Source organism: Mandrillus leucophaeus, unplaced genomic scaffold, assembly GCF_000951045.1.
Source record: "Mandrillus leucophaeus isolate KB7577 unplaced genomic scaffold, Mleu.le_1.0 Scaffold11, whole genome shotgun sequence".
Classification (NCBI taxonomy): domain Eukaryota; kingdom Metazoa; phylum Chordata; class Mammalia; order Primates; family Cercopithecidae; genus Mandrillus; species Mandrillus leucophaeus.
The window spans coordinates 3,677,070-3,688,727 of NW_012099209.1; the positions used below are offsets into that span (position 1 = coordinate 3,677,070).

Below are 11,658 nucleotides of genomic sequence, written 5' to 3' on the forward strand. Positions count from 1 at the left end.
ACAGTAGATGCTCAATAAATGACTCAGTGAATGGATTGTTGCACAGCAAACATCCTGTGGACTCCTGCTGGGAAATCTGTTTCCCTTAACTTACATTGACCTTGGACAAGTCCCTGATTCCTGTCTTGGGTCTTAACCTGCATACCCCCAAACTGTGAACTAGGGACACAGTGTCTCACCATATAGTTTATGGGGTCAACAAATCATCCCCTTTCAAAGGTCTTATTTCTGAAAATTGATAAAAGCTAACAACAACAACAACAACAAACTGATTGGGGGTGAGGCAAGTGAATTCCACATCTAGGCGACTTCAATTTCATTCATTCAGCCAAACTCTTTTCGTTGTTGTTTGAGACAGATTCTCACTCTTTCACCCAGGCTGGAGTTCAGTGATACGATCTTGGCTCACTGCAACCTCTGCCTCGTGGGTTCAAGTGATTCTCCTGCTTCAGCCTCTGGAGTAGCTGGGATTACAGGTGCACATAACCACACCTGGCTAATTTTTGTATTTTTAGTAGAGACAGGGTTTCACCATGTTGGCCAGGCTGGTCTCCAACTCCTAGCCTCAAGTGATCTGCCAGCCTCGGTCTTCCAAAGTGCTGGGATTACAGGCATGAGCTGCTGTGCCCGGACATTCAGCCAAACATTTATTGAGCACCTATTCTGTACTGGTCCAATGCTGAGGACACAAGGGCTGTCAGTAGGATATGACGGAACAAGGCGTTTCATTTCTTTGTCTTGTTCAGCCATTTCTTTCATCCCTAAATCAGAATTTGAATCACAGTGAGCCTGTTACTGGTGCTTCATATCCTGGCTTACATGTCACCTCCTCCAAGAAGCCTTCCAGGACCACATTTCCAGGCCAGGCAAGAACCACATTTGATCTTCCATTGCTGCCTACACTTCCCTATCAGCGCATGCACTTAATTCCTAAAAGGCAGAATCTCTCTGTCAGCCTTCTCCACACCTCCTGCCACCTCCAGGGCCTAACCCTGGGCATGAAGAGTGCTATCTTTGGAGTCAGAGCTCTCTGAATTTGAATTCTGGTCCTGCTTCTTATTTGCTACGTGGCCCTGGACCTGTCCCTCAACCTTTCTGACCCTTAGTTTCCTCCTCTGGAAGCAATCAGGTTTGTTGTAAGAGTTCAATAAGATAATGCTTACAAATGCTTTTCTTTTTAAAAATGTTTTATTTATTTATTTATTTGAGATGAAGTCTTGTTCTGTCTCCCAGGCTGGAGTGCAGTGGCTCAATCCCGGCTCACTGCAACGTCTGCCTCCTGGGTTCAAGCGATTCTCCTGCCTCAGCCTCCTGAGTAGCTGGGATTACAGGCGTGTGCCACCACGCCCAGCTATTTTTTGTATTTTCAGTAGAGACAGGGTTTCACCATGTTAGCCAGGCTAGTCTCGAATTCCTGACCTGAAGTGATCCGCCCACCTTGGCCTCCCAAAGTGCTGGGATTACAGAAGTGAGCCACCACACCCGGCTGTAAATGCTTTTCACATTGTAAATATTTGCTAACTTGTAACCCTTTATGGCCATTGTTACCAGTTTCCTCATCTGTAAAATGGGAGCATATGGATCTTGCTCCCCACCCTCGACCCACACTGTATGTGGGTCTATTATTATCAGACAGGAGTGGGGAGTCATTCTGCAAGAGGTAGGTCTGTTCTTGAAGATTCCAGCATAAGTCGACTGCCCCCCCATCCTGGATGTTCCCCCACAGGTGTTGTGTTCCACTACCGGGCAGCCCAGGACCGCTATGCACTGACCTTCGCTGAGGCCCAGGAGGCCTGCCATCTCAGCTCAGCCATCATTGCAGCCCCTCGGCATCTACAGGCTGCCTTCGAGGATGGCTTTGACAACTGTGATGCCGGCTGGCTCTCTGACCGCACTGTTCGGTGAGGGGGATACACAGGGCAGGGAGATGAAGACTAGCCCATGGGGAAGGAGGTTCCTTGGGGGCTCCAGGAGTACACATCTGAGAGGGACCCTCCCCTTGTGTTGTCAGGTATCCTATCACCCAGTCCCGTCCTGGTTGCTATGGTGACCGTAGCAGCCTTCCAGGGGTTCGGAGCTATGGGAGGCGCAACCCACAGGAACTCTACGATGTGTATTGCTTTGCCCGGGAGCTAGGGGGTAAGTCTGGGACTGGCAGGACCCGGCCCCTCCGCCTCTCCTTGAGCCTCTATCGTTCTCCCCAATTCCCATCCTCCCGGGTCCTTATGCAAGTCTCCTGTCTTATACCTCTCTAAACCTGCAACCAAGACATGATCCCACCCATTTTCTGAGCTTTCCATGCTTCCCTGAGTCCCCCTCCCTCCCTTTGCCCCCTTCCTCTCTCTGATCCTCTTTCCCTCTCTGATCTCCTGTCCCCTGCCTGCCTCCCTGTCCCTACCCGCTTCCTCCTCTGTGAGCCCCCTTCACCGAGCCCCTCCCTCTCCTGAAGCCCGACTTGCCCATGTGCCTGAGTTACTCCATTTGTAAAAAGAGACTTAGCTCTGCATGAGAGGTAAGGACAACGATGGTCCCGGAGCTGGACGCAGAGCTGCGGTTGTCACCGTCTCTTTTAAACACCACCCTAACATCCAGGTCGGGACTATTTGGAGTTGGACCCACTTCCTGGGCTCCAGGGGAGGGTTCCCCAGCCCCCCTGACCTCCACCCGCCCTTCCCGCAGGAGAGGTCTTCTACGTGGGCCCGGCCCGCCGCCTGACACTGGCTGGCGCGCGTGCACAGTGCCGCCGCCAGGGTGCCGCGCTGGCCTCGGTGGGACAGCTGCACCTGGCCTGGCATGAGGGCCTGGACCAGTGCGACCCGGGCTGGCTGGCCGACGGCAGCGTGCGCTACCCGATCCAGACGCCGCGCCGGCGCTGCGGGGGCCCAGCCCCGGGCGTGCGCACCGTCTACCGCTTCGCTAACCGGACTGGCTTTCCTTCGCCCGCCGCGCGCTTCGACGCCTACTGCTTCCGAGGTGCGTGCGTCCCCTGGTGGCCGCTCCCCCAGGGCTTTCACTTTGGCGAAGGCCACGCCCCTGAAAGCCTCGCCAAGCCAAGGCAGAGACACGTGGAAGCTCACTTTGTGATAAGCCACGTCCCTGGGTGAGGGCCACGTCTCTGGGTGAGGGCCACGCCCCCGGGCGAAGGCCACACCCCTTACGACAAATCTTTCCCTAGGAGCCCGGTCCTAGGGAAAGAACAGGGCTCCAGAGGAGGCCACTCTGGTGGGGAATCATCTTTGCTGGGTGGGCTGTATCTCCTGAGGTCCGGAGGCCCCATAACCCTGAAAGACAAGCCCTTGGGTGGGGCATATTCTACCTAGAGACACGCCCATACACATACACACCCCCGTGGAAGAGATTATGCCTCAATTGGCCACCTCTGGGCTCCACACCGGGGGTGGGAGCAGGGATGACACTTGCCCTTGTTGGGGGACAGTGGGGACAGCTTTGGAAGCTGCAAGCATCACCCCAAAGGAGTCAAGTCCTCTAAGTAAGCTGCCCCAATCTTGGCACGGGCATACCATGCCCACTGGGCACCACTTGTACCAGGAGAGGATCCGTCATCAAAGTTGAGTTGAACCCCTCAACAGGCCGACCCAAGTTCATGAGAGTTGGACGCTGCCTGAGCTTTGCCCATGAGCCAAATTGTTTTGTTTTTTTTTTTCCTTTTGAGATGGAGGCTCACTCTGTCACCCAGGCTGGAGTGCAGTGGTGCGATCTCGGCTCACTGCAACCTCCGGCTCACTGCAACCTCCGCCTCCCGTGTTCAAGCGATTCTCCTGCCTCCGCCTCCCGAGTAGCTGGGACAGGAATGCGCCACCACGCCAAACTAATTTTTGTATTTTTAGTAGAGACGGGGTTTCACCATGTTGGCCAGGCTGGTCTTGAACTCCTGACCTCAAGTTATCCACCCGCCTTGGCCTCCCAAAGTGCTGGGATTACGGACGTGAGCCACCGCGCCTGGCCCAAATTCTTATAGCCCTCACTGCAGCCAGTTGACTCTGACCCTGACCGTGGCTCAGGTGGTCCCCAGCCTCAACAGTGGAGGTGAAGACTTTGCACTTCCCTCTCTCAGGCTGGAGGAATCTCAGAAACCACTTAGGAGAGACAGAGGTGCACAGGAGGCTTGTGCTGCAGCATGCCGGAAAGTGGGTAGACTTCAAGCAGAACTTCCCAGGCCACCCCTGGGCCTAACACAACCTCTTCTGCTTTCTCCCACAGCTCATCACCCCACATCACAACATGGAGACCTAGAGACCCCATCCTCTGGGGATGAGGGGGAGATTCTGTCAGCAGAGGGGCCCCCAGTTAGAGAACTGGAGCCCACCCTGGAGGAGGAAGAGGTGGTCACCCCTGACTTCCAGGAGCCTCTGGTGTCCAGTGGGGAAGAAGAACCCCTGATCTTGGCGGAGAAGCAGGAATCTCAACAGACACTCAGCCCTACCCCTGGGGACCCCATGCTGGCCTCATGGCCCACTGGGGAAGTGTGGCTAAGCACAGTGGCCCCCAGCCCTAGTGACATGGGGGCAGGCACTACAGCAAGTTCACACACGGAGGTGGCCCCAACTGACCCTACGGCTAGGAGGAGGGGGCGCTTCAAAGGGTTGAATGGGCGCTACTTCCAGCAGCAGGACCCGGAGCCAGGGCTGCAAGAGGGGATGGAGGCCAGCGCCCAGCCCCCAACCTCAGGGGCTGTGGGGAACCAAGTGGAGCCTCCGCTGGCCATGGCAGTCACAGAGATGTTGGGCGGTGGCCACAGCCAGAGCCCCTGGGCTGATCTGACCAATGAGGTGGATATGCCTGGAGCTGGTGAGTTGCTCTGGGGGAGGCGGGACCTACCTGGGGATCTGGAGGTGAGGGTGGAGAAGTAGCCATGGCTACACTCAGGATGAGGGAGGAAGCTCTGAATCCCAGGTGGGTACTCTGGCCCCAGAAGCCCCCTCTCCATTGGGCCTGGAGTCCCACCAAAGGGGCTGCTGAGAGATCATTATAATGACTGCCTTGATGTTGTTGCAGGTTCTGCTGGTGGCAAGAGCTCCCCAGAGCCCTGGCTGTGGCCCCCGACCATGGTCCCACCCAGCATCTCAGGCCACAGCAGGGCCCCTGTCCCGGAGTTAGAGAAAGCCGAGGGCCCCAGTGCCAGGCCAGCCACCCCAGACCTGTTTTGGTCCCCCTTGGAGGCCACCGTCTCAGCTCCCAGCCCTGCCCCCTGGGAGGCATCCCCCTTGGCCACCTCCCCAGATCTCCCTATGATGGCCATGCTGCGTGGTCCCAAACAGTGGATGCTACCACACCCCACCTCCGTCTCCACTGAGGCCAGTAGAGTTGAGGGACATGGTGAGGCCACGGCCACGGCTCCACCTTCCCCTGCTGCAGAGACCAAGGTGTATTCCCTGCCTCCCTTTTCGACCCCGACAGGACAGGGTGGAGAGGCCATGCCCACAACACCTGAGTCCCCCAGGGCAGACTTCAGAGAAATTGGGGAGACCAGCCTTGCTCAGGTCCACAAAGTTGAACACCCCAGCTCCAGCCCATGGCCTTCTGTAAACAGGAATGTGGCTGTAGGTTTTGTCCCCACTGAGACTGCCACGGAGCTAACGGGCCTCAGGGGCATCTCGGGGTCTGAGTCTGGGGTCTTCGACACAGCAGAAAGCCCCACTTCTGGCTTGCAGGCCACTGTAGATGAGGTACAGGACCCCTGGCCCTCAGTGTACAGCAAAGGTCCGGGTGCAAGCTCCCCATCTGCCCCCTCGGGAAGCCCTGGACTCTTCTTGGTACCCAAAGTCACCCCGAGTTTGGAGCCTTGGGTTGCTACAGATGAAGGACCCACTGTGAATCCCAAGGATTCCACAGTCACGCCAGCCCCCAGTGATGCTAGTGGAATTTGGGAACCTGGATCCCAGTCGTTTGAAGAAGCTGAAAGCACCACCTTGAGCCCTCAGGTGGCCCTGGATACAAGCGTTGTGACGTCCCTCACGACCGAGCAGGGGGACAAGGTTGGAGTTCCAGCCGTGTCTACACTGGCCTCCTCAAGCTCCCAACCCCACCCAGAGCCAGAGGATCAGGTGGAGACCCAGGGAACATCAGGAACTTCAGCGCCTCCTCATCAGAGCAGCCCCCTGGGGAAACCGGCTGTTCCTCCTGGGACACCGACTGCAGCCAGCGTGGGCGAGTCTGCCTTAGTTTCCTCAGGGGAGCCTACGGTACCGTGGGACCCCTCCAGCACCCTGCTGCCTGTCACCCTGGGCATAGAGGACTTCAAACTGGAGGTCCTGGCAGGGAGTCCAGGCATAGAGAGCTTCTGGGAGGAGGTGGCAAGTGGAGAGGAGCCAGCCCTGTCAGGGACCCCTACGAATGAGGGTGCGGAGGAGGGTGAGTACAGAGTCCCAGGACTCTGAATGGTCAGGGCTTGGGGGGCAGGGGCTGGGGGAGCCCAGAGCAGAGAGGAATGGTTGTCCCTGAGGATCTGGAAGCTTTCTAGTGGGGCATGACGCTGGAGGTAGGAGCTTATCGGGTGGAGTTGAATTTCAGAAATGACATTCCTGGCAGAGGAACGAGTACTGGCAAAGGCCAGGAGATGAAGTAGCACTTGAACAATTTTGGACACAGAGCATACATCCCAAGGAACAAAATTTGAGAGTGGTGAGTGGCCAGGTGCGGTGCCTCACACCTGTAATCCCAGCACTTTGGGAAGCCGAGATGGGCAGATCACTTGAGGTCGGGAGTTCAAGACCGGCCTGGCCAACATGGCGAAACTCTGTCTCTACTAAAAATATAAAAATTAGCCAGGTGTGTTAGCACACACCTGTAATCCCAGTTACTGGGGAAGCTGAGGCATGAGAATCGCTTGAACCCGGGAGGCGGAGGTTGCGGTGAGCCCAGATCGCACCACTGCACTCCAGCCTGGGTGACAGAGTGAGACTCCATCTCAAACAGAATAAAAACAAAAACAAAATATGGGAGTGGCGAGGCATTGAGTAGAGTCTGATTTAGGGCATGAGTTCAGTTACAAGCCATGTCTACATCTGCTTTGTGCTGGACAGTGGTGTGACGCCCAGGGGCTGGCTTTCCAGGATTCCCTGAGTCTGGGGAAGACAGAGCAGGACACAGACGCCTCCCAGGCGAGGCCAGAGGGAGGAGGCGTGGCAGGGACGGTTTCCTGGACAAATGTGAATGGGAACTGGAATTCAGTGATTTGACTCATGGGGGGCCTCAAGCCACAGGGAAAGTGGGTGCTGGGAAGGCACACAAGGGGCGAGGATCACCCCCATTCTACAGATAGCAAACCGAAGCTCAGGAAGGTACAACTCCACTTGGCTAATCGGTGGTCAAACCTCAACTGGAGCCCAAGTCAGCCTGAGTCTTAACTACTCTGTGGCCAGCAGCGTCCAGAGAAATCAGCTGCCCTGTTCTCCCTGGGGCCAGGTCGGCCTCAGCTCAGTCTGCAAATTCCAGCCCTTCTTAGGTCCTGCCAGATGAAGCTGAGTTTTTTGGCCAAATGAAATTTAAAAACAAACAAATGAAAAAGTGGCTGCATGCAATGGCTCATGCCTGTCATCCTAGCCCTTTGGGAGGCTGAGGTGGGAGAATCACTTGAGCTCAAGAGTTTAAGACCAGGCTGGGCAACATAGCAAGACACCATCTCTACTAAAAATAAAAAGAAATTAGCCAAGCTGCAGTGAGCTATGATAGCTCCACCACGAGACCCTGCCTCAAATCAAACTAACAAAACAAAACAAGCAGCTAATTAATAAGTCTTTTTTTCTGAGTTGCACACTTTTTTGTTGTTGTTTGTTTTTTCAGACTGAGTCTCACTCTGTCATCCAGCCTGGAGTGCAGTGGTGTGATCTCGGCGCACTGCAACCTCCACCTTCCAGGTTCAAGTGATTCTCCTGCCTCAGCCTTCTGATTAGATGGTATTACAGGCTCCCACTACCATGCCTGGCTAATTTTTGTATTTTTAATAGAGACAGGGGGTTTCACCATGTTGGCCAGGCTGGTCTCAAACTCCTGACCTCAGGTGATCCACCTACCTCGGCCTCCCAAAGTGCTGGGATTACAGGCGTGAGCCATGGCACCCGGTCGAGTTGCGCACTTTTATTAACACCATTTGGCGTTTAACTACCGCAACCCCCTGCCCCTGCCTTTTTTTTTGAAAGGGTCTCACTCTGTCACCTAGGCTTGAGTGCAATGGCAGGATCATGGCTCAGTGCAGCCTTGACCTCCCTAGGCTCAGGTGATCTTCCTGCCTCAGGCTCCCAAGTAGCTGGGACCAGGTGTGCACCACCAGGCCTGGCTAATTTTTGTATTTTTTGTAGAGACAGAGTTTTGCCATGTTGCCCAAGTTGGTGCCCCTTTTTTTGAAGGCAAAGTGTCATGATGATGGAAATAGCTGATGTAGGTTTCATCATCCAGCCTGTCACCTCTGGGCTGTGTTGGGGTGGGATCTATTTTATTTTGCTTTTTTTTCTTTTTATTTTTTCCAGACAGGATCTTGGTCTGTTGCTCAGGCTGGAGTGCAGTGGGGCAGCCATAGTTCACTGCACCCAGGCTCACGTGATCCTCCCACATCAGCCTCCTCAGTAGCTTGGACTACAGGCATGCAACCACCACACCCAGCTCTGTGTGTGTGTGTGTGTGTGTGTGTGTGTGTGTGTGTGTGGTTGTGTGTGAAGAGATGGGGTCTCCCTATGTTATCCAGGCTGGTCTCAAACTCCTGGGCTCAAGTGATCCTCTCACCTTGGCCTCCCAAAGTGTTGGGATTACAGACGTGAGCCATAGCACCTGGCAGATCTTTTTTTCTTAGATGTCCCGGAGGCAGGCCGACCCAGGGGCAGGGCCGCTTGTATCCATAAAGGCTGACATTTATGGGTTACTGCCAGTGTGCTTGGCTTATTCAAAGCACTTTACTGGAGTTATCTTGGTTAATCCTTTTAATGTCCTTATGGGAAAAGCTCCAGTGTGATCCTCACTTTGCAGATAGGGAGACAGACACAGAGAGGTCAAGTACCTTGTGCAGTCATGCAACTAAGGGAGTGTCAAGCCTGGGGTTTGAATCCAGGTTGTGTGAACACAGGGCTTCTTTTATTTTTTTTGAGATAGTGTCCTGCTCTGTCTCCCAGGCTAGAGTACAGTAGTGATCTCAGGTCACTGCAACCTCCGCCTCCCAAGTTCCAGTGATTTTCATGCCTCAACCTCCTGAGTAGCTGGGATGCTGGGATTGTAGGCATGCATCACCATGCCTGTCTAATTTTTCTTTCTTTCTTTTTTTTTTTTTTCTTTGAAACGGAGTCTCGCTGTGTCACCCAGACTGGAGTGCAGTGGCGCGATCTTGGCTCACTGCAAGCGCCGCTTCCCCGGTTCACGCCATTCTCCTGCCTCAGCTTCCTGAGTAGCTGGGACTACAGGCGCCCACCACCACGCCCAGCTGATTTTCTGTATTTTTATTTTTTGTTATTTTATTTATTTATTTATTTATTTGAGACAGAGTCTTGCTCTGTCACCCAGGCTGGAGTGCAGTGGTGAGATCTCGGCTCACTGCAAGCTCTGCCTCCCGGGTTCACGCCATTCTCCTGCCTCAGCTTCCTGAGTAGCTGGGACTACAGGCGCCCACCACCACGCCCAGCTGATTTTCTGTATTTTTATTTTTTGTTATTTTATTTATTTATTTATTTATTTGAGACAGAGTCTTGCTCTGTCACCCAGGCTGGAGTGCAGTGGTGAGATCTCGGCTCACTGCAAGCTCTGCCTCCCGGGTTCACGCCATTCTCCTGCCTCAGCCTCCCGAGTAGCTGGGACTACAGGTGCCCGCCACCGTGCCCGGCTAATTTTTTTTTTTGGTGTTTTTAGTAGAGATGGAGTTTCACCGTGGTCTCGATCTCCTGATCTCGTGATCTGCCCACCTCCGCCTCCCAAAGTGCTGGGATTACAGGCGTGAGCAACCACGCCTGGCTCCCTGGCTAATTTTTGTACTTTTAGTAGAGATGGGGTTTCACCATGTTGACCAGATTGGTCTTGAGCTCCTGACTCAAGTGATCCGCCCGCCTCAGCCTCCTGAAGTGCTGGGATTACAGGCGAGAGCCACCGCACCTGGCTGGAAAACAGGGCTTCTGTCTCAGTCACTAGGTTGTGAAATGCTTAGTTCATTGGCATAAAAAAGTACATGAGGCTGGGCGTGATGGCTCATGCCTGTAATTCCAACACTTTGGGAGGCTGAGGCAGGAGGATCACTTGAGCCCTCAGCAGGGCTCTGAGTTGGAGACCAGCCTCGGCAACATAGTGAGACCCCGTCTCTACAAAACAAATTTTAAAATTAGCATGGTGCATACCTGTGGTCCCAGCTACTCAGGGGTGCTGAGATGGGAGAACCACTTGACCCTGGGAGGTTGTGGCTGCAGTGAGCTATGATCATGCAACTGCACTCCAGCCTGGGGGACACAGCAAGACTCCGTCTCAAAAAAAAAATAGTAATAATCTTAGGGTGGTGGTGAGAGAAGAGAGGGGCTATGTGGGGATCAACCCTGGAAAGACGATCAGAAGGGAAGAAGTTCAATGGCCAAATAAATAGAGAAGGGGCAGTCAGAGAGGTGGGAGGGCGACCACACAGGAACACTAAGTAAATGGGGGTTGGAGCTGCACCTGGGCTGAGGCTGGGTCTGTCTTATACTTTTCTGGATCCTGGGGTCCACAATGAAGCCAGTGGCAGCAGGACGGAGATTGGTGGGCAGTGCTGGGGAGACCCAGGCGCCTACCCACCCGCCGCTTGCAGAAGAAATGCTAATGAAGCCAAAAATAAATGCAGTACCAGCGAGTGACTGAGTCACCGCCAGTCCGTGGGCAGGTGTCAGCAGCGCAGGGCACCTGGCGGGGCTCATGCGTCCCGCCGCCTGGCAGCCCTGTGCGTGTGCACACACGTGCAGGGCCATCATCCAGCCACAGGCCCTGCCATCCACAAGCCCCTTTGCCATCCGTGGGGTCACCCCAGGGACAGGCCTCAGCTACCTCAGGAGGGCCAGCTGCCACCTTCATTCCCTTAGCAAGCAATTACTGAGTGCCTGCTCTGTCCCGGACCCTGTGTTCAAACCAAATCCCCTGTCCTCTGAAAACTGATGTCCTAGAGCAACAGTCTAGAACTTTCCCAGAGATGGAAATGTTCTCTATCGACGCTAACTTGAAAAGTGGCTAGGACAACTGAGGGATGACGTTTTTACTTTTATTTCACTTTAATTGATTTAAGCGTGAATATCTATATGTGGCTGCCATATGGAACACCAGTGCTCTAGGGAGAGATACAGACAAGAAACGATTGTTCTAATAAAAAAAGTAAAGTAGTGTTCGCTTCAGCAGCACATATGCTAAAATTAGAACAATACAGAGAAGATTAGCACAGCCCCTGTGCAAAAAATGAAGCATTTCATTCTTTTTTTTTTTTTTGAGATGGAGTCTCACTCCGTCACCCAGGCTGGAGTGCAGTGGCGCGATCTCAGCTCACTGCAACCTCCGCCTTCGGCGTTCAAAGGATTCTCCTGCCTCAGCCTCCTGAGTAGCTGGGATTACAGGCTCCTGCCAGCACGCCCAGCTAATTTTTTGTATTTTTAGTAGAGACGGGGTTTCACCATGTTGGCCAGGCTGGTCTCAAACTCCTGACCTCAGGTGATC

The 11,658-nt window shown here is 54.1% G+C and overlaps 1 protein-coding gene across 1 annotated transcript in view; it reads left to right on the forward strand.

Annotated features, from left to right (window-relative positions):
• Nucleotides 1–11,658, forward strand: part of NCAN (neurocan) — a 65,866-nt gene that overhangs the window by 10,103 nt on the left and 44,105 nt on the right. The window contains exons 4-8 of the mRNA XM_011991297.1: nucleotides 1,727–1,901; nucleotides 2,012–2,139; nucleotides 2,680–2,973; nucleotides 4,222–4,809; nucleotides 5,017–6,372. Coding sequence (XP_011846687.1) covers nucleotides 1,727–1,901; nucleotides 2,012–2,139; nucleotides 2,680–2,973; nucleotides 4,222–4,809; nucleotides 5,017–6,372 — 2,541 coding nt within the window. The remainder of the gene's footprint in view (nucleotides 1–1,726; nucleotides 1,902–2,011; nucleotides 2,140–2,679; nucleotides 2,974–4,221; nucleotides 4,810–5,016; nucleotides 6,373–11,658) is intronic.